Raw genomic sequence first — 26,752 nt, 5'->3', positions numbered from 1 at the left:
AAGAAAAAAAACACCACCACCACCACCCCCCAAAAAAAAACCCTTCCCTATCATACGTTTCCTATTAACAGAGTTGGGTGGAGGGGGCATCTCTGAGAGAAATAAAGGACTGGTAGCAGGTCAGCTTACTCACTCTCCTTGCTTCAAGGCAAAACCACCTATATCTAAACTATTCCTGATACATGCTTTGTCTAAACTGCTTTTAAAAAAGCTTCAAAAACTGACTTCACAGCTCCCCTGAAATTACCATCACTGGCAGAAACCTTTCCTAACATTTTAGATAAAAATTTTCTTTGCTTTATTTCTGGCCCATTACTTACTGTTTCAATCACAGTGGATATGGAGAGCCATTTACTCCCTTCCCATCTGAAAAACTTTTATTTATCTGAAGAATGTTACTCTGCCTCTCAGACCCCTCTTCTCCAAACCAAAGAGCCACACACTATCAGTTCTTCCACCCACTGCCCGTTCTCAAGACCTTCAGCCATCATTACTGCTGTATTTAGGACTTTCTCCAATTAACCTACATCTTCTTTGAAAGAGGTGCCTCAAAAGGGACTTGATACTCCAGATGAAGCATGAACAAAAGATTTGTTTCAAGTGCCTTGCACACAACACCGTTCCTTGTAAAGATCAGCACAAATTTCATTGCCAACAATGTCACGCTGCTACAAAACAAATGAACAAGTGTCTTGCACTCAATTTGTGAGGAACTATCAAGCCTCTCTGCAGAACTGTTATCTATACAGTCATTTCTCCTCTTCCTGTTGTTAACCACAACTATTTATTGCTAGAACTTTGCACTTGTCTGGAAGAGAAATCAAATCAGTTCAGCTAAGACATATCTCCAATTTGCTAAGAATATTCTTCATTCTAATCCTGTTTCCCCACATACTTTCCATTATTCTCTGCTTGATTATTACTTGTAAATTTAATAAGGATATACCATATTACATCATTCAAAACATTAATGAAAACACTAGCCAGTTGCAGAACACATTTCAACAAAATCTGACTTGATATATTGCTGGGCAACAGTGAACAACTGATGATGACTTTTGGGGTACAGCTTTCTCAAAACTTCTGCATTCATTCCACAACATTTTAATCTAGATATTGCTGATCCTACCTGTGTGACATGGTGTCAAGAGCCCTATTTAAATCAAACTATAAGACAGTCATTGATCTCTCTAGTCCTATAACCTGTTATGCTGCCAACAAAGGAAATATGGTTGAACAGAATTCATTCTTGATAAATCTATGTGGCCTACTATTTCACAGCACTTTTATATTCTAAACTCCTACAAATAGTTTATTTGTTCTAGAGTTTCTTTGCTTAAGGAAGTAGCGTTAGTTTGAGTTGTCTAAATAAAATAGGAGCCAGTGAGCCCTGTTTTCGATAAATCAACATCTCCAGTCTTCTGGAATCTTATCTCTCTCCCCAGGAGTTCCCAAAGATAACCACTAAGAACAATGAGATTACTCTGAAAAGTAGTTGAGATACATTAGGATGAATACACATATTGTTTATATTTGTATGTATAAATACACATAAGTACACACACAAAGGACACACTCTCCTTTCTATGGAATAGATGCATGTTTTAACAGCAACAGAGAAAATGAAGGAAAAAAACAGACTTCTTAGGTTTAAAATATTTGAAAATATTTTGCTCTACTTAATGTCATAAGCATTTTCAAAGATGGGGAAAACACAGACCATGTGACATTACTACAACACATAACTATAAGAACAAAATGTAAAAAGAAACAGTGAATTTTCACAAAGAAATTTAATTCTCTCCCTCTATCAAGCATTATTTCATATTACAGTATGACCCAAACTGGGTGATGAGCTATAATACTATAGATAACTTCACAGTCTTTACAATGGTTGTCCCTTTCAGTGGGAACTCCAGGGTACTACATGTAGGTAGAATACTAGAAAAGCACACTTAAACAGAGAAATCTCAATACTAGATGAGACAAGGTCCCACCAATGCAATACCCATTAAGGCAGACAGACAAGAGGTCATTTCCCTCGTCCCATTTCCACTAATTTTGATCCGAACAGACCTATCAGCTATATACAAGCTTTTTCTTGTTTAAATGATATCATGACCCATCTTGTTTACCCTAGAAAGGTGTTAAGTCCAATTTTTTTCTGACATCCACAGGAGAATTTTTCAAGATCATTGTCACTTTTGTGCAGGTATCACTAGTTCTGGAGTGCACTTTAGAAGACAGGGCTACCATCACCTACATTGTGCCAGCTACAAAGAGGCCTTCCAGACATAGCCAAATAACTTGTTTCAAATTGTATTTTCACCCAGTATCATGCATACCCTAACATTTCAGTTTTATCCATCCAAGTTACATTTCTTTACAAGTATCATCAAAACTGAGCTTTATTTCTTTGAATTTCCCTTAAGTCTTCTATTCTCATGTTAAGCTTAAATAACTGCCACGTGTAAGCTTTCCCCCATCTTTGTAAAGAACACAATACATACGTGGGGTTTTCTCCATTTTAGGTAGACTTACGTAACTGAAGTTTTGCCTTTCCTCTAGAATTATTTAGCTTTAAAGTAAGGTCATAGTCCTACCTTCCCCCATCATCCCTTCTTGTTAGTTACATGAAAGGCAGTATTGTCCTGGAGCAACTTCTATATTGAAGACACACAACCTGTATTTCAATAGACCCCTTCCCATCCATTTTGTGGCTGCACAGCTTAGCCCCAGACTAACCCTGGGTTTACAAAAGAGCAAAATTATGGCTGCTGTGAGAGCCTGCCTACAAGTATTATATGCTCACACGGTCACTCAAGCAAATAAATTCACTTGCTGTGAAATAAATTATAATACAACCATACATAGAGACTACAAGTTTATTATAATTAAAATAAGTCTAGGCATTTATATGAATAATGATGACATCAGTTATAGGTATTTAACAAGCAAAATATATAAATCCTTTGTTGTCCAGAGCTAACTCTGTAACTCACAGCTGGAATTAACAACCTGTCCATAGTCAAGCCAGCCATTCACTGCACAACTAAGAATTTTTTCATCTTCATCTGATCAGTTACTGGCCACTGTTACAGACAGTAATTTCTGCATAATCACATAGAAGACAGCAGATTTTTTAATACCTACAGAACTCCTTCAGTGAAAGGGAACTCTATATAGTGTACCATTTTCTTGTCACATTCTATAGTTTAAACTTGCTTAGGAACATTTCTTTTTCACTTTATAAAATATTTGTATAAAAAATATCACCAAGAGTCATAGTCAGAGCATGTAATTCACTGCATTAGGCATCGTTTGACATCTGAATATGCACTTGTTTTACTTATCCATATGCTGAATTGGGTTGTATAATATGAAGGATCATCATTAGAGAAGCAGCTAATAGCTTATTCAATGGACTATCACAGCTCTGTTTCTACTTTGTCAGAGAACCCAAAGAAGTGTATTCGGAGGTGGAGGAGTTGCAGAAGAAAGTTTGGGGTTTTACATATATATGTATATACATACACACATATATTAATCACATTTAATCTTTAAAAATTACATACGGAATTTTTTCTTCTTACTGTGTCAAAGTGGGAAGTTAATTTCAAAGAACGTGAAAGTCCAACACAGAGGAATTGTAGATGTACCCTAGCTTTAAGTAGAGATCTCAGTGATTACCAAATCTCAGTATTAACAAGTGCTTTCAGAATAAAGTTCCTAACATCATCTGCTGAAGCTGGAGATCTGCAGAATATTAGCAACTTAACAAAGAGTCCAATAAAAAAACCCTTCTCAGTAAAAGCTACTGTTTCTTGTAGTTCCTCTGACCGACCCATATTTCTAATTCCAAGATTTTATATTTTTATCATATCTTTTCCCATGACTGAAAAATAAACTTCAAGACACAACTAAGTAAAAAGCTGTAAATTAACTGACATAGATTTGCTGAGGAAATATATGTTGAATACATATACCTAAATAGGCACACACACGTTTGTGTCCCCCAAACACACACACAGAGTATAACAGTATGTAAAAATAAATGGCCAGTTATCCCAAGATTCTACCCAGAATAACCTATAAGCAGTAAAAGGTATATTATACCACAGAAAGTGCAAAGCTTTCACAGTAATATCACAGTGCTGCTGATTTCAACAGAGGAGAAATTATACTGCACCACACATACAACAGAAAGGTAACAAACAATAGGAAGAATTTTTCCCTGAATGACAGCTGAAAGGGATATTCAGAAATATCTGGCCAAAAACACAAATTAGTATTACTCTTGGCCATGACCCCCAATTCAAAAGCAAGCCTCCATGATGCAGAGCTCCCTATCCAATACCAGACTTTCACACCACTCATGTCTACCACCTAGCCAGAATCACAGCACGGTGCTTCTCCAGCCATATCCCAAAATCCAGCCTCCCTGCAACACACCACCTTCCCACTGACTTCCACTGCAGTACTCTGAACCATGTCGACTCCAGCTACTGCGCACTTTCCTCCCCCCTGAGCAGAGCTACCCCATACCCAGTAAGCCACTACCTCACCACACAAGACAGACAGTCCCACACCAGCCCCTCCTCAGTGGGGTGTTCCCATCCACTCAGGTGCTGGGCTTCATGGCCAGCTGGGAGGCAGTAAGAATTCAGACCAGCCAAGGCAGGAAGCAGAGGACAAAAAGAGCAGATAGTCAAAAGATGAGTGAGGGATGCAGATGGAGAGGTAAGTGAGAAGAAAGGAAGAGATACCAGGAAAAGAGAGGGAGAGAGAAATGACAGTAGACAAGGGATTTTGCCTGGATATAAACCATCCAGAATTAAGGATTAATTAAGGATTAAATTAAGGACCACAACAGTTGGTTCCCCTGCTATGGACTGTAGGATGAAACTCAAAAGGGCTTCCTAAGGGGACATGTTTCCCTTCATCTTTAACAATAATAATAATATAATAACCTCAAAAAACTGTGACACTTTAACAAATGAAAATGTAAACTCTTTTTTTAATTGGTGAAAGAAAAAGAGAGCAAGCAGAGTAATAAAAGGCATTTTTCTTTAAAAGAAAGAAATCCTAAAAACTACACAAGATAAATATCTCAGATTTTAGCATTAAATTGTAGTAATTATTTGAATAGGATCTAGCATTCAGATTAATCCCACAAGACTTGTAATTCAGGTAGTTAAAAGACAGTATTACTTTATATATACTGAAGATGTGAAGAGAGACCAAAAGGGAAAGAAAACAAAAAATTAGAAAAATTAGAAAATTATAAAAAATATTCTAGCTTAGAATGCTACAATTGATGCTTAAGTGCTTCAGTCAAACTGATATACTAAATAACTATATAAACTTTCCATTTGCAACACAGCATCTGCTAATTATAAGACTAAGTCATTGTCTAATAATTTTTTGATTACACAGTATAAAAAGAGCAGTAGTGACAAATATGCACAATAAACCTCAGGATGATACTGAATGTTTGATCGTTCAACCCTCCCACAACCTATTTTTGGAAGCAGAAATTGAATACCATTAAATCAAAGAAGAAACAGCTGGCAAGATACCATATACAACACCAATGACTGATCTCCAAGACTAATGGGATGCTCCTCACTGAACACTGCAGCACAGTGTGGAAGTACCCAAGCTAACTCAAGTACGGAAAACAATCTAGCAATGTAACGTGAGCTTCATGAGAACTATTTCATCTTTCTTCCTAGAAGCCAATAGAATACAGGGTAAATTAGTCGCTACTGCAGCAGGATGCCTACAGTCTCTGCATTAGGCTAGATATCTGTATATCATACCACATATGGCTTTCATAAAGGTCACAGGGCAAATAATTTTATTTTAGGACGTAAACTGTAATTCAAACTATGCCCTATTGTAGTGCAATGTCTTCCAAAAGCTAAATATGTATCTGCTGCCTCTGAAGGCATTTTATACAAACACAAACCAGTAAGAAATTAATTGCTTCACGAAAAAGTTATTGCCCAAAAGAACACAAGTCATTATCATAGAATTTTCATGTTGTTAAATACCTTTATCTAGAGAAGTCATATGAAAATTTGAAAGTAATAATAAGTTCTGTCCATACTATTTCTCATTTCAAATCAGAAAGAGACAGTAAGAACCACAGTAAAACATTTTGGGAGTTTCTTTAGTTTTTTAGTCAAACACTAGTGTGAGTCATACGAGTGCAAGCTAAAAATGCCTCTAGAAGTAACTATGAAGGACTCACCAAGTTCATTGAGACTCTGGGCAGCTTTTGTTATCTCTCTGCTTCCTCCTTGAAGTTGTCCTTGAAGTCTCTTACTTAGATACAAGATGCGTATTATCCTCCGCAGCAAGTCACAGGCAGCCTGCAGAGAAATCATAGCATTAGGGGATATTATCACTACATTATGACCACATAATATTAGGCCTCAAATATGGAAATATTTTAACCGAAAAAGGAAATACGAGTGTGAATAAAAACAAGGAACTATAGAACGCTGAAATTCCTTTTTTCAGGATTTTTTAACATGGTTTTATGCAATATAGACCAAAACTTTCTAAAGCTGGTAATTACATTCACATGGTTACTGAGATTACACTGTCATTTCCAGTTAAAAAAAAGGAAACTCAGAACCCTGTGACAGAGACATGTTCTATTTCTAACTAGAAGTGAGCTTTATTCTACATTGCACATCTCCCCTCAATATTCCTCCCCTCTGTAAGCTTTAGAAAAATTAAGAAGTTGGCCTTGCCAATCAAATATTCATCCAAAATAATCAAAATGGCAGCACTTACTTCAGAGGATAATAAAACTTAAAGGCTAAATTGTTATTACAGATACTGACTCTTATGTTAGGAATATATGTAAAAACTCATTTTCAGCAAAACTTTCATAAGGCCAGTCACTTTCATTCAGCCAACTGTTAGTTCACATTCTTTCATAGGTTTATTAAAATACATGGCATTCTTGGCTAAAAAATAAGATGGATGCATATGTAAATTTTCAGGAAGCATATTTGTGTATGTTTTCGTTACCAGCAATTTAGGAAAAAAGGCATTGCTGACATCTGAATCAAACATAATAGTTTCATAATTTTTTACTCAACTAAGATCTTGAAATAGGTCTTCTCCTTCTACACAGTAAATAATAGAGACAGAAACAGTAAGAGTTACATCAAGTGTAGAGTTCCTCTAGGGCTGGATTGGGTCAGTGAGGGCTAGGAGGTACATGCTATGAGAGCAGCAACATTCTGGAGTGGGTAACATCTAAACTAGAGTTCAGAAATGTGACTCAGGAGAGTAAAAAAGTATGTGGATTTCGGTACTAGTCATCAGTACAGTTCAACATCGGCAATCTGATTAACAAGAGAGGTAAATGAGAAATTTGGAACGAGTAAGACATAGTTGTTCTGAGGTATTTTCCCTGGTACTGAAGGCAAAGCCTCCTCAAGTATTTACCTTATGGATATCAAAATTTGTACTGGGTCTGGATGAGCCAGAATTGGTTTTCCCCTGTAGCAGCCCTCATGGTGCTGTGTTTTATGCTGGGAGCTGGCAGGGTGTTGATAGCACACTGGTGTTGTGGCTACTGCTGAGTAGTGCTTACACAGCACCAAGGCTCTTTCCGACATTTCCCTCCCCAGTGGGATGGGGTGGGCAAGATCTTGGGAGGGGACACAACCAGGACAGCTGACCCGAACTGACCAAAGGGATATTCCATACCATATGACGTCTGCTCAGTATAAAGCTGGGAGAAAGGAGGAAGGGGGTGGGGTCACCCTTGGTCCTCCAAGGCAACCACTATGGGTATCAGAGCCCTGCTTCCTGAGAAGGCCCGACATCGCCTATTAATGGGAAGTAGAGAATAAATCTGTTTTCTTTTTTTTGCTTCTGCGCACAGACCTTTGCTTCACTTTGTTTATATTAAAACTGCTTTTTTTTTACCCACAAGGGTTGGCTATCTTATATTTTTTCCCCTCTTTGCCCTGTTGAGAAAAAAGGGGAAGGAGGGGGAAGTGATAGAGCGACTTGGTGGGTACCTGGCATTTAGCCAAGGTCAAACCACCACAAAATTAAATTTAAATTACTTTAAAAAATATTTAGTATCTGACAGACTTTGAACCCGTTTTTTATACTCAAGTTAATGACTTGAAAACTAATGTTAAAGTACACATATGAAAGCATTCACAAGTGAGTTAATTCAACCAATATTCAGTGGACTGTACAACTTGTCAGTCTCTTCCCTATGCCAGCACACACAAATATTTATAGTTTCATTTTATTAAACATCTAGACAGAAAAAAAAGGAAAAATTAAAAAAAGCCCCACTGAGGCAATTCACAGAAAGCACAATTTCTCTCAAAGCTTTTGGCTCTTTATCACATAGTCTAAAGTGCAGGTTTCCTAATCATTCAAAGACAACTTAACCACATGATTTCTATTAGCATTAGTGAGAACCAAGTGGGGCTTATCCTACTTTGAGAGATTAACGTTAGTTTTTATTAACTCATTTCTTTAATTAGAAGGATTTTGATCCACCTATCACTTTCACATCTGTGAACTAAATTTCTGCAAGATTAATCAAAAATAGCTTCCTATATAGTGCACTGTGCTTCACCAAATAAGAGGGCATAGTATTACTACTTTGCTTTCAAATTTAATTACTCTATAATCCAATTGTGTACTTCTGGCTAATGTTTTTCTCTAGGAATTCAACTTCAGTTATCATCTGACCATCTTTTACTTTATATGCCAAAAGATTATTTCTTTTTCTTTGAATTGTTGCTTATTATCTCCTATCCCAAGAAACAATCTTTCAAAAGGACTAGCAAACTGAATAAGAGATGGGAAAAGTTACATTTAGATACAAGAGCAAAAAAAAGTTTTAACTTATGGCCCTGTGAATTAGAAGGTAAAAAATCCAAAGACACTGAAGATGCATGCTTAACTTCACAGTGATTGCTACTGTATTGTGCCCTTGACAAAGATTCTGTTTCACCCAAGTATTTCCATTTATGTGAGTTGTTAAACTTAATAAAACTCCCAGACACCGTCGAAGAATGCAATATATGAGGACCATGTAACAGAAATTAAAAATTTTATCTAACAGTGGAGTTGTTCACAGTGCTAGATCCTCTAACCTGACCACCTGCATAACAGAAGCCTGAATTAATTCAGGAAACATTTCCCTTCCTGAGTTGACATAGTATGCTTTTCTGAAGGAGATGCTTTCATCCAAGAAGGAATGAATTCCACATGTTAATTAATCTGGGAAAGGCCAGTGGTCTGAGTTAGTCCCAGTGGTTTTAGTAAAATTAAAAATAAAACCTGATTTTTCTGGAGATTACATGTTAGTTATCTCCTGAAATTTAAAGCAATATATCAACACTAAGACAGAATTCTTTGATATCAACACTAAGGCATTATTGCTACAATTCGAGCAATCAAAAAGCCTCTTACTTTTAATCTCAACTTAATTTTAAGAAATTATTGAAAGAAGACTTAATTATAGACGACCACTTGAAAATGTGCCAGTGCATAGCTCACATATGCAACTGCATATATCTGCCAGATCATAATGCAATTGTATGTATATATAACAGAAGCCTGAAGAAAAATGAGACAGTCCACTGTCTTCAGACTACATTTACTATTTAGTTACGGTAGCATCAGGATAAAATCTGCTACTGGTGAATATTTTAAAGAGAGAATAACTTTAAAAATACAGATTTTTTTTTTAAAAAAGAAGGTTTTAAAAATTTGGCTATTATAAAGGTTTTTAAACACTGAAATATCTGAAATTTAAAAGAACATGTAGAAACACTTGGTTAAACAGAGCTCCACAGAAAATAACCCTCTGAAGGACAAACTCTCTGTCTACATATTTCACCTGTTAACTATTCCCACTTAGCTTGTGATCCACTATGGAAAGACTCAGAAGAAGACAGTATGATTTAAAGTAGGAAGTAAGCTTTGTGAGTCTGCTGCTTCCTTGGGATGCCATGAAGCTCTAATAGCAGAGCAAGACGTAATATAAACAAGCACACAGCAGAGATTTAGAATTCAGGACTAGATTTGAAGCTTGACAATGAATTTGCAGTGAGAATGTTTATGAAAAAGCCAGACTATATTAAAAACAATTAAGGATGGCAAAATCCAGCTTTATGCAAGTCAAATATCCCTTCAGTTTGTGAGTAGTCCCACAGCAATCAATGGAGAAGCATAAAATCATACCATCATGAGCACAAGAGGCCCTTAAACACCACACAGTTCAGCAAAACATACCTGCCAACCCCACAGATTTTGACAGAAAACAACCTCTTTTATCAGTCATCTACCTTTTCCTACTTATTCTACCAACTGTACATCAACTGATAAAACTAGCAAGTTTGAAAGTGTCACTAGTCTTGCATTTGGGAGCAATTTCATGTCATAAGCCCTGTCACTGCCAGGAAGTGAACTGTTTGCTGTGCTGTTGCCCTTCTTTCCTGAACAAACAAGTCAGCCAGGTAAAGAGACACCGCAGCAGTGCATCCTGGGGAGGCAGGAGGGTTGAGATTTCAGAGGCCTATTGACTCAACTCTCCATAAGTCTAGCTTCACTTCGTAATTCAGTTGTCCTGACCCTCAACTCTTCCCAGCAGTATAGTACAATATAAAGCACTTGCTATGTGTCCACCAACACAAGAGGGACGGTAGCTCTCGTTCCAAGGATGGACTCTCTCTGGCAGAGAAGCTGGAATCATGATTCCTCTTTCTACACTGAGGTAAGTAAGTGGATTTGGATGCTAGGAAGGGTAGCCTAGCAAGCTCCCCTTATCCTGCACCTCTTTTTTCTGACTTACAGCCAAGAAAAGCCAGATATTACAAATTCCCTGGCACAGGCTGAGTAATGCTGACCTTGGACGGATACTGCTTTCATACCACAGGAAAAATCCATGTAACCCTGCTACAGCAAAGAGAAAGCAAAGAGCACCCAAGAAATATTTCCTAAGTTCAGGGACTCATTGTTCTCAGACGTCCTTTTGCAGTTTGACCTTTTGTAAGGTCAGGGCAGAAATGATCTTCATCTTTAGCCCCAAATTCCTGCAACCCTTTCCACAGCTGCACCTAACCTGCCACATGGAAGTTACAGGTTTTGCCCAGTGCCCAGCTGAAAAGAACAGGAGAAGCAGCTGGACAAACTGGCTGAACAGAGCATTAAGAGCTTCGTGCTGAACTTCACTGCTACTGAAATAAGGTAGAAAATACTAGAAGTTCAACAAGAGAGTATTGCAGCTGCTCCACGAGCCCCCAGACTAGAAACTGCATGACAGTTTGCAGCTTCATCTACTCTACTGTATAACAGCAGTCACCCGCAGATGGCAATCTACTTGAGTGTACATCCACAGCTCAGATTTCAGCTACTAAAAAATAAGTTTTTAGTTCTGCAAAGCTAAGGTAAACTTGCAAAGACAAATAGTTCCAACAATAACTCATTAAACACTTGTGGATTTGGAGTTAAGTTGCTTTTCAAACCATAAACTGAATAGAATGCAGCTAAATGACTCCTGAAGATCTATGGAACAGTTTTCAACTATTGTAAAATTAACAATGGAAGTGTTTGACACCTACCTCACCATCATTGTGATAAGCTCTCTCCCACCTGCTATCCTCTAACAGAGACCTACATTCTCCTGTAAACTCCATTTACAAAAGACACGGACAACTATGTACCTGGGCTTATAAAACTACAAAACCACAACTGGCTCCATAAGCTGCATCTTGACTATTTTGAAAGAACTAATTCCCAAGCTCTTTACTAAACTGCAGCCAAGCGTGCATTGACTTAGAGGAGACAAGCGTCTTCTACAAAATGGCACCATAACATTAAATACCAAAATTACATAAACAATAATGAGAATTTAAGTAATCTGAACTCAAGATAACCCTTCCCTCTTCCCTCCATGTCTTAAAAACTGACTTAGCTAGTGCAAAGATCAGTTTTCTACTTTGCAATACAAAGCACTTCTCAGTAGCTCATGAAGAGGCACACAAATACTGATTTTCATTGAGAAATACTGACAATGAACTAAAGGCTAGTGGAGAATGAAAATCCCACCCATGTCTGACACCTGGGAAATAAGACACATTTGAAAGAGGTTTTTTTAAATACATTTTTAATACAACTTACTTGAAGTTTTGCTAGCTGAGCTGTGCGAGACACTATTTTGTTGTAGGGGTCAACAATTTTGACTCTAATTCTAAAAATAAGAAGAGAATTTTATTTATAGCGGTATTAATAAATAACATGATAGAACAATTAAGAATGTATACTTTCTAATTACATAATGAACAGCATACCTATCAACAGTACTTTGTAGAGCACCGATTCTAGTCTGCATCATTTGGAGGACACCTGCAAAATAAGCAGATTTTTTACACGGAACACTTGTCAATTATAGAAAGAACTACTCTTCAAATCATAGTAACTACTGCAGACTACTTCAGCATAAAAAAACCACAATTTCCCCCTTTATAACAAAGCATTCAAACAGATTGAAATTAATAAAAAAACACAGCATATTTGGAAATAAACTGAGCAGGTAATAGGTCGCTTACTGAATGTTACAGAAAATTTATTGGTAGAGAACACAAACCTACAGAAGAAATACCACTCTGAAATCCATCATATGTTAAGTTTCAAATAATATTTAGAGTAGATGTTGCTTTCTAAGAGAATGATGATCAGGACTGCTGTTCAAAGGCTTATAACCTGGTACGAACACCTGAACATGATATACAAAAATGGCGTAACCTATTTAACACTATTTATTTAACATAGTAACTAGACACTTCACAGAAAACAACAGACAAAGAGGACTGAGAAGATAACCAATTCTATTTCAAGGTTTTCTTCCCGTGCATAAGCATCTTTAGCAAGAAGTATCAATGTTGTGAGGTCATCTAATTTAGATTACAAACAGAGCAAACTACCCTAATCATGTTTGTTCCAGATTAGTTTGGCAAAGCAGTACAAAGAAAGCCCACAAGCATGTTTGTTCTTTTCTTGTTAAATTGCAAAGTAGTCAAGGGTAGCAGTCATTTTTTGCAATATGGAATCAGCCTGCTGAGAATTTAATTAAGTTATACAAACCCAGGCCGATGAAATTATTTTTGTTCCAGTTATTGTTAGCATTCCCAAACATAAGTTTTTGTAAAGCCCTGTTTACAAGCATGTCATCATCAAATTGGATAAAACTGCAATATGATACAGTAAGATGGAAGATTAATAGAACTACTGCTAATAGTTTTGTTCAGCTTGTCCTGTACTAGGACCATATCTCACATATTTTATATAAATATTCAAACTCCTATCTTCTCCATATTTCAGAATTATTAACTTGGCTTGGGGACAGACTTGGGCGTTCTCTGACATTTATACATGGAATGGTAGGCATGCAATTCTCACGCACCAGAGGATGAAGATATGAGATACAGTGAAAAGTTGGCAAAATAAGCTGAATTTTCTATGCTACATTGCAATAATGGGGGAGGGCCAGCAGCATAACATTGCTACATCTATGGCTGTGACATTGCTACAAAGCATATAGCACTCCTCTTGCCAGAAGGCAGAATTAGGATGGGTGAAATGGCAATCTACCCTCCCCATCTGCTGTATAAGATAGGGGATGATACTATTTAGCCTGTCTTGAGCTACTTACAGATAGAAAAGAGTATGTACACCAGATGAGTGTACCATTAAAAAAGTGCGTGGACCTAAAAAAGAAAGGACTCTACAAGCTGAGTATATCAATTTGAAACGTTTCATGAGATTCACTTTTGCACATCCTAATGATTGTGCATCCTTGTGAATGAGTTCCATAATCTTCACTTACTAACTTTCTTGATAAACATACCAAGAGCTATGCATTTCTTACTTTGTAGTCAAAATTTCTGCTGACATCCATCTTTTCTTTTTCTTATGAATCCTGACTCAGTGTTTCTCTACAGTGACCATATATCACGTGTCGCACAAGCAGGGAAGAGATGAGAAAGTTTTGCAAAACTTAAAACATCATCTTTGTGTGCATAGGCTTTTGTTTTTCCTGACAACTGGAGACATCAGTAGAAACGTCAGTCTGAAGTATCAAATGCTTTTCAGGATTAGAACCTCTACATGCTTCTCCTTCCCTCACACACAGAAAAGGCCTCTTAAAGAGCATAACCCTAAGTAAATGGAGACATTTCAACAAATTTAAGGTGAAATAGATTTTATTTTTACTTTGTGTTATTAGCTGTAAAACATGCATAATTAGTACATCTGCCTTATAGAAATGTTTTATAACTGAACAGTTGTTTTGAAGTACTTCATTCTTTCCTCAGAGCAATTTTAGGAAGGAATGCCTTCAGAAACAACCATGATTTCAGAAAACACAATTCCACTGAGCACAAATTGCTGAAGATCGTGACTGGGATGTATTTATCAATCACAAGACTGATGACAGAATCCTATCTACTTCTTATTTGGAGGATGAACATAGATTCCAGTCTTCCTATGCTTAATTTTCCAACTGTTTAAAAAGCTATTCAGGGGCTACCATTGCTAGATTAAATAGGCAGTTCTTTATTGTTGTAGCTATATGCATAGGCTAACAATCGAATACTGGATTGAACAAGTTCCAAAGACTAAGAAGATACTATAACTGTCAGTAACCAGAAACTCTCTGGTTATGTCAAAATCTGGAAGCAGAAGAAGGAACAAAGAAAAATTACTTAGCAAGTCACAAAACAGAAGGGGAAAAGAGGATATGCTTGGATCCCACAGTATACGCAAATTAGCACGTTATAGAGGTAAATATTTTTCTGCACAAAAAAAAAAAACCAAAACCATATCAAGTTCCCAGCAAGTGACAAATGGCAGGTCTAATGACTTACTGGCACAAGAATAATATACTGCAACCATTTTTCTGTATAGATTCAATGGCTCCTAAATAAGGCCTTTGAAAGTCAGCAGTTTATGTTAAAATCATAGAGTCATAGAATGGTTTGGGTTGGAAGGGACCTTAAAGATCATCTAGTTCCAACCCCCCTGCCATGGGCAGGGACACCTTCCACTAGAGCAGGTTGCTCAAAGCCCCGTCCAACCTGGCCTTGAAGATATCCAGGGAGGGGGCAGCCACAGCTTCTCTGGGTGACCTATTCCAGTGTCTGACCACCCTCACAGTGAAGAACTTCTTCCTTACATCTAATCTAAATGTACCCTCTTTCAGTTTAAAACTCATTACCCCTCATCCTATCACTATACTCCCTGAGTCTCCCCTTCTCTTCTCCGGGCTGAACAACCCCAACTCTCTCAGCCTGTCCTCATAGTGGAGGTGCTCCAGCCCCCTGATCATCTTCACGTCCCTCCTCTGGATCCTCTCGAGCAGGTCCATGTCCTTCTTATGTTGGGGGCCCCAGAGCTGAACACAGTACTCCAGGCGGGGTCTCATGGCAGCGGAGTAGTTCCCAAACAGTGGAATAACACAAAGGTATGTATTTAACTTAGTAGTCCCTTACTAAGAAAAAAATATCTCAGTGCAATTAAGATTATGTGTTAAAGCCTCTTTGGTTAAAGATTCGCAAACGATGTAACACGTGCATATGCACAAACTTGGTACTTACAGCAACAGGTACCAGCTAATGTTGCAACAAAATTAGGCTTATTTAGAAAAATATATTAAAAGATCAAAAAGACTTAATTGCTAAAGTTGCTCAGAACTGACTACCAAAATACATTTTCCTACAAAGCATTTATGCCAGAGAAGTATCAGCCAAATCTTCTCCCTGGAGCTCCATCTACTGACATCAAAAAAAAGCTGCCATATGTTACTCCTTGGAAGCTTAACATTAGGGGCCAAAGTTGGCAGCAAACGATGTTCCCTGCACAGATATTAAAAGTGCTTCCTCCATCATAAGAATTAGCAAGCAAAACACAACAGTATTTACCTTCCAGGGATTCAATTCCAGTTGCTTGGGCCAATAGGTCTTCATGTCTTGCAACAACCTTAAAAGAAACAGAATAGAGAAATCAACTCAGAAAAATGGGTACGTGTGCCTGAAAGGAATATTAATATATCATCATCATCATTCCTACGTTAGGCCTTAAAATATCATCACCCCTACGTTAGGCAGACACAGGAAAAAGCAGTCACACCTTAAAGATGAAAGGGATTTCAGAGCACATTTTAATTCACAGAAGCGACAAGCTCAGAACGAAGAGAGGGTCAGTGACTGCAGCGTAGCTGACATCTTAATTAAAGCCAGCAGAGTAATCACATTTCAACGCTCCCTCATATATAATAGTAATTGTAAAGGTAAGCTTATTAATAACACAGTAATAATGTATATTCACATTTTAAATAGTTTCTTTTCTATTTACAACATTTAGAAACTAGTTCCCAAAGAATTTACTAATTGGGGCAGGGAGTGGGAGGAAGCAGGTTCTGAAACTACACACAAAATTAGCATGAGTTCTCACTGCAAGGTCCACTGTGGATTTGTGGTGTCTGCATAGATTTTATCAAAAAGCCTTCTACTATCCAAACTCAAAAGCCCTTCTAAAGGTGTGGAGGTGTGTTAACATAGCTTATATTCGCCCAGCTAAAGGTAAGCCTTAGAGCCAAGGCTACTCTCCAGCACAGGGTGAAAGGGTGCAAGTTAAACCATTCCCTATCTTCTCACAATTGTCATCACAAAACACAGGCCAGAGTTTCTGATAGCTGACATGATAATTTGGAGTCAGGGAACATCCTTACAAGGAAGAGTGGAACCTCCATCCATACAGAGATTGGCTGCAGGAACTGAAAGCAAAGCAGTATGTGGCTTCTTGGTAGGAGCATTAAGTGTGGGCTTGACGGAGTTAAGTGTCAGATTCACAACTCATTTTGCTGCAAGCTGTACCTTTAGTTACTGCTTGCAGAATACACTGGGCAATTTCAGAAGCAACAAGATCTTAAGATTACTAAACTTTTGACTACTTTGTATCAACCACTCCAGAATAACAGGTATGCTTTAAACTTACTTGTAAATGAAGCTCTTTATCCAACTGACTGATACCTTGGGCAAGTTTTGCCAGTTGCTCAGCTATCACAGCCTGATGGATAGACTGGGAAGTATAAGCTTTCACATCAAAGTCTTCTCTGAAGAAGTCAGCATAACATTCTGAAAAAGATTTAGATTTTACCTTCATACTTCAAAACAGTTTAATAATATTTATGGACCTAAAGCATACACTTCTCTGACTTTCACATTCTACAAATGTAACAGCATATGTTTGCTACATTGCATAATATACACGAGACACTGATTTGAGAAGAGACCACAATCAAGAGAAACAAGTTTGGAGCTGATGACTGGGGGGAGTGGCGTGGGGCGTAAATGGTGAAAAAGACACATGTTCCTTTATTCACCACAGCCTCTTCTTGAGTAGAATACACTAAAAAGTATCCATATCTTCTTCTTCAAACTTTACAGTGTAAGCAGAGTGAGGCCGTTGAGGTTGTACCATAATCAAACACACACCAGCCACCTTCAAATCACTGAGGATCGAAGTGGCATGAGAACAACTTCATGAAATCATCACAGACTCTTACAGCGGTATTGGCTGTAAATACTAAAATAAGAAATGATACTGCAGTGATGACTCTGGATCAAGTTCCGAGTTTGCAGGCAGCGCACGCTGGTATTACCAAGCACCTTCGTCTCCCCCCTTTCAGTGCCCTTTTTTTTTTTTTCCCCCCTTTAGGAGCAACCGACCACAGGTGAACACGCCGCCTCGCCGGACCGCGCCACCAGGACCCCCCGCCAGCGGCGGGAGCTGCCCTCCCCGAGGAGGGGGAGGCTCAGCGGCAGTCCCCAGCGCCTGCCGTCCCTCGGGCGCCGAAACTTTCCGTGACTTGACAGCACAGGGGTTCACCGGCACCTCCTCCCTGGCTCTGCCCGCCCAGCCCTTGCCAAAGACCCTCCGTCTTCTCAGGGCCGCCGGCGACCCGCGACGTGGCCCCGCCGGCGGGGTCACAGTCAGGCGCTGCCCCTCGCCCGCGCCGAGCGAGCGGCGCGTCCCCGCCCGCCCCGCCGCCAACGGCCGCGCCTCACCGTCCGCCAGCAGCTCAGCGAGGGCCGGGGCCGGGGCCGGGGCCGCGCCGCCGCCCGCCCCCGCCTCCTCCATGCTGGCAGGTGCCGGGAGCCCGCGCGTCACTCCCGGGCGGCGGCGCGCGGCGATGATGGCGAAGGAGCGCGACGGAACGGGGCCGCCCCGCGGGCGGGCGGCGTTGGCGGCGGGGCGCTCGCGCACGTGGTGAGCGCGGGACCGGGCCGGGCGGGGGCCGGCAGCGATCCGGGAGCCCGGCGGGGACCAGCAGCGCGGCCTGGCCGCAGGGAGGGGCGGCGGCAGCCGGGTGTGCCGGGGCGGCGGCGGCGGCAGCGCGGCGCTCCTCGGGCCCGCGCCCCCGGCACCCGGCAGGCACCGCCGCGCGGGAGCTAGCGCAGGCCGGGGTGGTCGGGCCGCAGCCCCCGCCGTGCGGGGAGAGGCGGAGGGAGCTGGAGCGGGAGGACGAGAGACGCCGGGCCTAGGCTGAAGCAGGGGCGGTGCTCGCTGGACGTGGGGGGAGACTTTCAGCGTAAGGCCTGTGGGGCAGGGCAGGGGCTGCCCTGACCCCCGAGACCGGCCTCGGAGCCGGGCCTGCGCTGCGGGGCTGGGCTGGAAACCTCCTTCCCACCCTGAACGGTCTGTGCCGCAAGGAATGAAAACACGAGGGTGTTACGACGAGGGTACTATAAATTACAGCGGGACGCCGGGCGCAGGGCCGGTGGTCATAGCTGGTGGTGGCAGAAGGCTTGTTCTGATGCTGTGTCAGTGACAGACTTCTTGCGCGATGCTTTACCAAAGAGCAAGTCCAGTTTAAGCTCTAATGCTTTGCTGCGTGGCGTATGAGAAATAGCTGAATTACTTACACGCGAACACTGTTTGTTTTTTCAGATGCTAAAAGAATTGTTAATTATACATGATTGGTGACATCATAGAAACTAAACAATGCCAACTAAAAGATCCCATGGATTTGTTTCATTCTGGGCAAGTTGTAAAAATATGTGCCCCTATGGTCCGCTATTCAAAGTAAGTAACTGTCATGTCAATTATATTTTCAGTGTATTTTCTCTGAGGAAGTTTATCTTGACTGTAAAAACAGGGATGATTACCTTTTTTCTCCTTTATTTAAGATGGAGATAGACATGGGACATGTTTTATCTTACGATTATGCTCGGACATCCCCAAAGTACTGCATGTCAGAACAGCATTTTAGAATAGCTAATCAGAAAAATTACTTTACTATTTATCTCTTAATTTTCATGTGTCTGCAGGTTGGCTTTCAGAACCTTGGTTAGGAAATACAGTTGCGATTTGTGCTACACACCAATGATAGTGGCAGCTGATTTTGTGAGATCTGCAAAAGCTAGAGACAGTGAATTTACAACAAACAAAGGTATTTTTTTTAAGAAACCATTGTCTTGTCAGAATGTTTTATGTGGTGATAAACCAAATTGGCCAAGTGAATGAAGTCTGTCACACAACTTGACCTCCGTTAACAGTTTTGTTATATCTGATTGATTGTAAAACCATAAAAATATTCTAGGTGAGAGTAAGCACATTCCTGTAATAGTGTGTCAAATTAAATAGTGGAAAACCTTGTCTCCACCTGAAATCAGGGCCTCCAAACTGATTCAGATGTGTGGTGGGTTGACCACACATAGCTGGCTGGCAGCTGTGTACCCACACAGCTACTCACTCATTCCTTCTCCACTCTGCCAGCAGTACAGGGAGAGAATGGGAAGAGCAAAAGCAAAAAGAACTCATGGATCAAGATAAAGTCAGCTTAATAAGTGAAGGAAAGAAGGAGAAAAAACCAAGTGATGCAAAGGCAATCACTTCCCACTCCACACCAGCAGACCAATGCCCAGCCTGTCTCCAAGCAGTGGCCATCCTGGAACACAATTTCCATGTCCCAACCCACTTTCTTCTTCCCCTACCACTCCAGTTTTATTCCTGAGCTTGATGTTATACAGTATGGAATATTCCTTGGGCCAGTTTGGGTCAGCTCTCCCAGCTGTGTCTACTCCCAATTTCTTTGCTTGGGGCAGGGGGAGGTAGAGTGAGAAAAAGAGAAAGTTTTGACACTGCAAGTACTGTACAGCAATAGCCAAAACACTGGTGCATTATCAATATTGGTTTAACTCCATCCCAGCCAGACCCAGTACGAGATGGTAGTAAGATTCTTTTCCCAGCAATTGCTGTTTCTTGTGTGTTTCAGAGATGAACACTTCACTCATTGCCAGGAAAAATTTTCTAGTCTCTAAAAAAAATAATAGGGTTGCTGAACGTGAAAAAAAAATAGACCAGACACTGATATGGTGGAATCAAGGACTGATACTGAACCAGGGTTTCAAATTACCTGGAGTGGAAAGGGCTGTTGATGGTCTCCTTGAGATATTGAGATGGTGATAAAAAAGAGCAAGAAGGCAAGAAGAGACCAGAAAGTTGAAGCATGGCTAGGGTTGGTGGGGAGAAGCAAGGCTTTAGGCATGGTATAGAAACATAACCAGAACACATACAAAAAGAAGGGGTATAAGTAGTTGTACAGAGTCCTAGCTGTAAATCAAAAGAGAAAAGTGGTATGAAATATGTGGGAAGAGGTGACAGTAACGAATCAGATCCGCTGGCATGAAGTGGCTGCAGTAGAAGAGTGTAACAAGGAACACACAAGCATAGGCTGCAACTGGAGGAATGAAGAGAGCACTGCTAACGTGCTAGTCAGATTGGTGTGTAGGATCTGTGAAGTGTGGCGATTTAATCTATTCAGACCACTGAATTGATGGTTTCATAAGTGAATATATAACAGCAGGGGAAGTATATTTCATTATTTTAGCACTGGCTGTTTACTGTGGTGCATTATTCAAACAGAACAGCGGTGACAGAGAAACGTCACATTGGGAAGCACAGGTAGACTCTCCTATTAGTGGAATTCAACTTCTAAAAAAGCATGAATAATTCTTTGTGTGTAAAAATAAATGAGTAAGAATATAACTGACAATATATATGGCTCAAAGGTCCACAGAGCCACTAGTTTGTTCCCTTTCAACTTATTTACACTTCTGATCTACACAATGTCCTGTGGCATTGAAGTTCCACGGGTCAGATAGGTAGTATATTCTGAAGGGTGCAAGGATGGGGAAAGAGGAAACTCCTTTATGCTGTAACTTTGCTGCCTGATAACAAGGGGTACAAAATGAAATGTTCCAGGGTTGTAAACAATATCTTTTCCCTATTCACCTCTTTCATGCTGGCCTTAATTTTATAGCCCTCTAAAACATTCTGCCGCAGACACCTTTGCCAATATTACAGTATTTACATTATTAGCATTTATGCTTTTAACAAGTAGCTCCACAACAGGTTGTGAAATTTTACTGTGGTTTTATGTTTAACTTCCTGGCTGTTTGGGGATTTTGTCTTCTAATTAGCAGAGTAGGTTTGGAGCCTAGAGTTGCAATTTCTGTTTTCCATCTTCTTTTGACTTGCGGAATCACGACTCCACAACCTGTAAGGTTGTAAAGTAGGTATCTTTATTCAGCGCTGAGGCACATGGGGGATCTCTCCACCACAAGCCCCACCGTGGTAATTTGTCTTGACTTTATACAACGAAGTGTTACATAGTCATGATAGTTTCAAAAAAGCCTATACATATTCATAAACTTTCTCTGAAAAGGCGGGTTTTATTATAATGAGTTCTAAGAAGTCATTTCCATATGCTCCGCCCTGGTCTCCTACTGGTTGCGCCTGCAGTGTCTCCTGGTGGTCGTGGGCCGGGGTCTCAGAGATGAAGTCAGTCCTCTACCTCACTGTGGAACTTTTCACCTCTGTCTCTTGCACATGCCCCCTGGACCCTCAGCGTTTCTCCAAACCACAAAGCCAGTTCATCCGGTTTAAGTTGCTTCGGGCAGCAAGTCTTTGGTCTTGTCAGGAACTTCTCTGTAACAGATCCCCTTACACAATGACTTAAAATATGTTGTTTCAACTAAATAATTGCTATCCTGTTAGCCCTTAAGTGTTAGTTCCCTTTATCACTTTGGCATTGACATTTCTTTGTTGTGTATTTCTAAAATAGAAGTAGGTCTTTGTGGCTGCTGCTAAAAAATTTAATATGGCTAGACTCTGTATTTTTGTTACTTAATGCTCAATCAAAAATTAGGAGTGTGGGATTATTCCAAAGTATTAACTGCAATAATATAAATAACTTTGGCTAGACCACTGTCTTAAAATGGACACTGTTTTGAAAATATGCAAGGGATTTTTTTTACTTGCTGGATTTTTACGTAACTTCTAGAAGTGTCTCAGCTTGATTGAGAGGGTACTGCTGCCCTCTCTGACTTAAGCTCTGCTACTTCAAGAACTAGTTATTTTCCACTAAAATAGAAAAACCTTCAGAAGCACTTGTGGTCTTTTCAGTACCAGAAGTGCACTTGCTGTGTGCATTTGTTGGATCGTCTCCTTCCATCAGTGCTCAGATATCTCCCTTCCTCTTAACTGCAGCAATTGTTTATATGGAAAGCGAGTGCTAAGACCGAGATATTTTTAGATGCCTTTAATGTAATGCAGTAGCTGTAAAAGAGGAGAGCATGTTCCAAATGACCATCTGGCTCTCTGCAGGGGCTTAGTAAATCACAAGTAGTTCAACAGACCCAAGTTGAGGAGCACTGACACTTTGTTTTCCCACTTGAGACAAAGCTGCTAAAGCTGCCTCTGCCCCTGTGTTCTCATTCCAACCCTGCATATTGCATAGTGGATAAAAACCAGCCACGCTGGCACAGAAGAGGAAAAAGATGGACTGGGGTAAAGAAGGGCAAAGCTTGTGGGTTGTTTAGCTCCTTTCTGAAGGGTTGGTTCTGTAAGCAAGTTTCCCACTTGGCAAGACAGCCAGCCATGTCAGCACAGCAAAGGGGCAGCATGCAGCCAAGAAGGGGCAGGCTGGGAGGGGAAGCATGAAGGCTGCTGAAAAATAGAGAATACTTAGTTTTGTATATCATCTTTGTGAAAGAGAAGCATCTGACCAATTTCAGTCAGAAAAAGTCTATGTTGAGCCAACAACCATCCAGGACACATATGTATGTCTGAATTCCCTCCTCTCTTGATAGACATATTCATTTAGTAACCACTGGTCAGCTACCTTTTTTTTTGTGATCTAGGGCTCACAGAATCACAAGATAGTTGAGTTTGGGAGGACCTCTGTAGGTTGTGTTATCCAGCCCACCTGCTCAAGCAGGGTCACCTAGAGCCGGTTGTCCAGGACCATGGCCAGACAGCTTTTCAATATACAAAAAAAATTCAATATTTAGAATTTCTTCTTTTTTTAAATCTCTAAATATCTTTTCATTGGAGTAGGTGATCATCCATTGATTGTTCAGTTTGCTGCTAAAGAAGCACAGGTCTTGTGTGATGCTGCCCGTATCGTCTGCCCTTTTGCAGATGGAATAGACCTGAACTGTGGCTGTCCTCAGAGGTAAGGTTTTGAAAAAGCTGATGAAATAATGATGAAATAATTTGAGAATAAAGAATGCTGGTCTGTGTTTTCATGTTAATTTCTGTCCTAACTTTAAAATAAACTTCAGGAGAGAAACAGCTTTTTAACCTGTCAGAAATGTCTGTGTGGCAGGACACTGTTCTGAATGTTCTGAGATGCCTGTCACCATGGTGAGACAGGGAAAACCAGGTGTATTTGCCAACTTGCCTTTTTTCATTTCTAAGATATTGAGTGTTGGCTCAGAAGTGAAATGTCCATCCCTTTTCAACAGCTGTTAAATATGCATTACCAAAAAGAGCTTACTGCAAATAATTTGGAGAATGTTTTGAGAAATGATGTGGCAATTCCCAGAATAACCAGACAAGTCCCTCATGTCTCAGACTTCTGCAAGTGAAGGATAGTCTCTAAAGTATAATTATACAGATTATATTATTCAGGAAGTGCTGAAAAGAATTTCTTCCATCTTTTATTAAGTTCATAAGTACAGTGAATTAGTGATCTTCTCACATAAATTGATAAAGATTTTGTCTTGACAGTGAAACAGAGTAATAATGCAAAAATGAAGATTCTTGCTAACTGGTTCAATTGAGAACAATTTATTACATGCTTGTCAGGCAGTCTTTTTCTAAGTGAAGACCTCAAAAGTAAATGTAGGAAAGCAAAAGATAATACTATGGTGAAAATACTTAATTTCTAATTAGGTTGTCTTGACTTAAAATTATAGTACCTGAGAAGACTTTCTGGAGAGATCTGAGACTTGAGAATGGAAGTATATTTTTTTCCTAAGCTAACTACAGTTACATATACCAAACTGTAACTTCCTTTTAGGCCAAAATTACATGCTTACATTTGAATCCTTTGTTTCTTGTGCATTCTGGCTTCAAAACAACAAAACTTTATGCACTTAATCTGCCTTTATAAGAAAAATTGTTTAAGAAAAAACCTGCTGCTGTTAAGTGGAAACAAAGGTTATTTCCTGCCAATCAAAGTAAAGTGTTTTGCAGTTGAGGGAAAACAGAATATTACTGAAAAAAAAACCCAAACCAAAACCAAAAATCTTCCTTTTCAATCTAGAGTCATTTTCTGTTCAGAAAAATCCATGACCTAATGGAAGGGGAAACATCAAACTACTTATTTTATGTATGACCTAAACCATTGTTGATTAAATGTTAATTTATCTTCCTTGTGAGTCCATTTTGTATACAGAAAATTGAACTGGAAGAGATTAGTAACTTCTCCAAAGTTCTAACAGCACAGTGGAGACTGAATCAGGATCTAAAAGCTGGTGTCAAACTGCAAACAAATCATCGATCTACAGCCAGTACTATCTCTGTTTACTCAACCACACATTCTAAAGGTCTTAAGGAAAGAAACTGATGTATTTGACTGAAATTGATCTGCATTTTTCAAATGTAAAACACAAATGTTCTTTTTCTTTTAAAGATGGGCAATGTCAGAAGGTTATGGTGCTTGCTTAATAAATAAACCAGAGCTAGTTCGAGATATGGTGAGACATGTACGGAATCAGATTGACAACCCTAGATTTTCAGTATCTATTAAAATAAGGTAGGTTTAACTTAAGTGCTGTTTGTGGTACATGGAAGAATCCTTTTAATTTTTTTAAAGAAACATGTTAGTGTAGTAGTTACACTATAATACATGCAATTCTGTTAAAGTAATATTATACGTTATAATAATTTCCTTACATGTGAAGACTGCTGGGATTTTTTGACCTCAGATGGTGAAAGAATATCTGGGGCAAGTAATCCCAAACTTAGATAGTAGAACCAGCACAGCCTTTGACCACTTACCCAGATAACATACTGGATGCTGGAGTTTTCTTGCAATCCACATGACATGAAAGTAGAAGTTAAAAGGTCTAGGGTTCCATAAAAGAAAAGTAATGCATAGTCTGTATCACCACAAGGATTTACTGAGCTGCTGGAGGCCAAAGCCACAGTTGCTGTTGACTCTAAAGTGAAGGGTAGCAAAACCGGGAACTGGTCCCCACAGCTGCTTCCCTTCATCACTAGCTAAATCTGTAAACTGTTGCTTTGCATTGCTTTGTACCACTTCATCCGCTATTTGTCCACACATCCCATGTGGCTTTTGCATATTTGTCAGCTAAGTCTCAACTTGGTTTGCAATCATTCAGGAAAGGGGAACTATTATAAATCAGAATTTTTTCCACAAAATATGCAAAATAATGATGTTTATTTTAGAATCTTTTCGGCACCCTTGCTCAATCCCTATAAAATTTACCATGTATTTTTCAGAGGTGATATGATTGGGAAATGCTAAATTAAATAGTGGTTTCAAAACATTAAAACTCATATGTCTTTATTTAAAAAAAATCTTTATCTTCCAACAGTAATATTTTCTTTATTGATACTGTTACTTATACAAATCTGTGGTAACTCCTCCTTATGGAGGGGGACTTTTTATAGAGTTCAGGCAACTTACTATCTAATGGTTTAATTTCTTGGAATTTTAGGATCCATGAGGACTTAAAAAGAACAGTTGACCTGTGTCAAAAAGCTGAAGCAACTGGAGTTTCATGGATTACAGTACACGGGAGAAGTGTAGAAGAAAGACACCAGCCTGTACATTATGATGCAATTAAAATAATTAAACAAAGCATGTCTATACCTATTGTGGCTAATGGAGACATTAAAACTTTAAAAGATGCTGAAAATGTTCATCACTTGACAGGAGCAGATGGTAAGATTAAACATACTCTATTTTCTAAGTAAACTTACAAATCAGATTTCAAAGTATTTATTTTGGCTGTAAGTAGGACATGATTTGAGTGCTTTTCATCTGAGGAGACAAATGAACGAGGATATTTTAGATGCCTTGCAAACTCATAAACAGAATCACTTGTAATCATCAGAGCACTAGAGCACTGTTATTCAAAGCCACAAATAATTATTTCCGAGGCAAATTACAAAAGCTCTTTGCTTAATTATGCTCTCTCATCACTCAGTAGTGGAGTTCAGGGGGACCTTCAGACATTCATTCCATCTCTTTACGGAGCTGATCATCTTTTAAAGAACTGTAAACTTCCACTTGGAAATCTCTGCTTCCTGCATATGGGAGCAGATTTCTTAGAGTAAGAAAGAATATGGCAGGAAAAGGAAATACTAAGCC

At 39.5% G+C, this 26,752-nt stretch overlaps 2 protein-coding genes across 6 annotated transcripts in view; one reads left to right on the top strand and one right to left on the bottom strand.

Moving 5' to 3' along the window:
- Positions 1–26,752, bottom strand: part of COG5 (component of oligomeric golgi complex 5) — a 205,739-nt gene that overhangs the window by 177,718 nt on the left and 1,269 nt on the right. The window contains exons 1-6 of one of the 3 annotated variants that reach the window (XM_074827779.1): positions 18,129–18,244; positions 17,056–17,195; positions 15,981–16,038; positions 12,354–12,408; positions 12,184–12,253; positions 6,257–6,377 (exon numbers count right to left, since the gene is read on the bottom strand). In XM_074827779.1, the coding sequence (XP_074683880.1) occupies positions 6,257–6,377; positions 12,184–12,253; positions 12,354–12,408; positions 15,981–16,038; positions 17,056–17,195; positions 18,129–18,201 (517 nt within the window). In that variant the 5' untranslated portion in view covers positions 18,202–18,244. Of the gene's footprint in view, positions 1–6,256; positions 6,378–12,183; positions 12,254–12,353; positions 12,409–15,980; positions 16,039–17,055; positions 17,196–18,128; positions 18,245–26,752 lie in introns of those variants that run through there. The other 2 variants (XM_074827781.1, XM_074827780.1) reach the window with 2 other exon arrangements.
- DUS4L (dihydrouridine synthase 4 like) overlaps positions 18,247–26,752 on the top strand; it is a 39,339-nt gene continuing 30,833 nt past the window's right edge. The window contains exons 1-6 of one of the 3 annotated variants that reach the window (XM_074827794.1): positions 18,247–18,330; positions 19,012–19,146; positions 19,392–19,513; positions 23,464–23,581; positions 25,046–25,168; positions 26,097–26,336. In XM_074827794.1, the coding sequence (XP_074683895.1) occupies positions 19,037–19,146; positions 19,392–19,513; positions 23,464–23,581; positions 25,046–25,168; positions 26,097–26,336 (713 nt within the window). In that variant the 5' untranslated portion in view covers positions 18,247–18,330; positions 19,012–19,036. Of the gene's footprint in view, positions 18,331–18,374; positions 18,431–19,011; positions 19,147–19,391; positions 19,514–23,463; positions 23,582–25,045; positions 25,169–26,096; positions 26,337–26,752 lie in introns of those variants that run through there. The other 2 variants (XM_074827789.1, XM_074827790.1) reach the window with 2 other exon arrangements.

This window comes from Strix aluco, chromosome 5, assembly GCF_031877795.1.
Source record: "Strix aluco isolate bStrAlu1 chromosome 5, bStrAlu1.hap1, whole genome shotgun sequence".
Lineage (NCBI taxonomy): Eukaryota > Metazoa > Chordata > Aves > Strigiformes > Strigidae > Strix > Strix aluco.
This window is presented reverse-complemented; position numbering and strand designations above follow the sequence as displayed.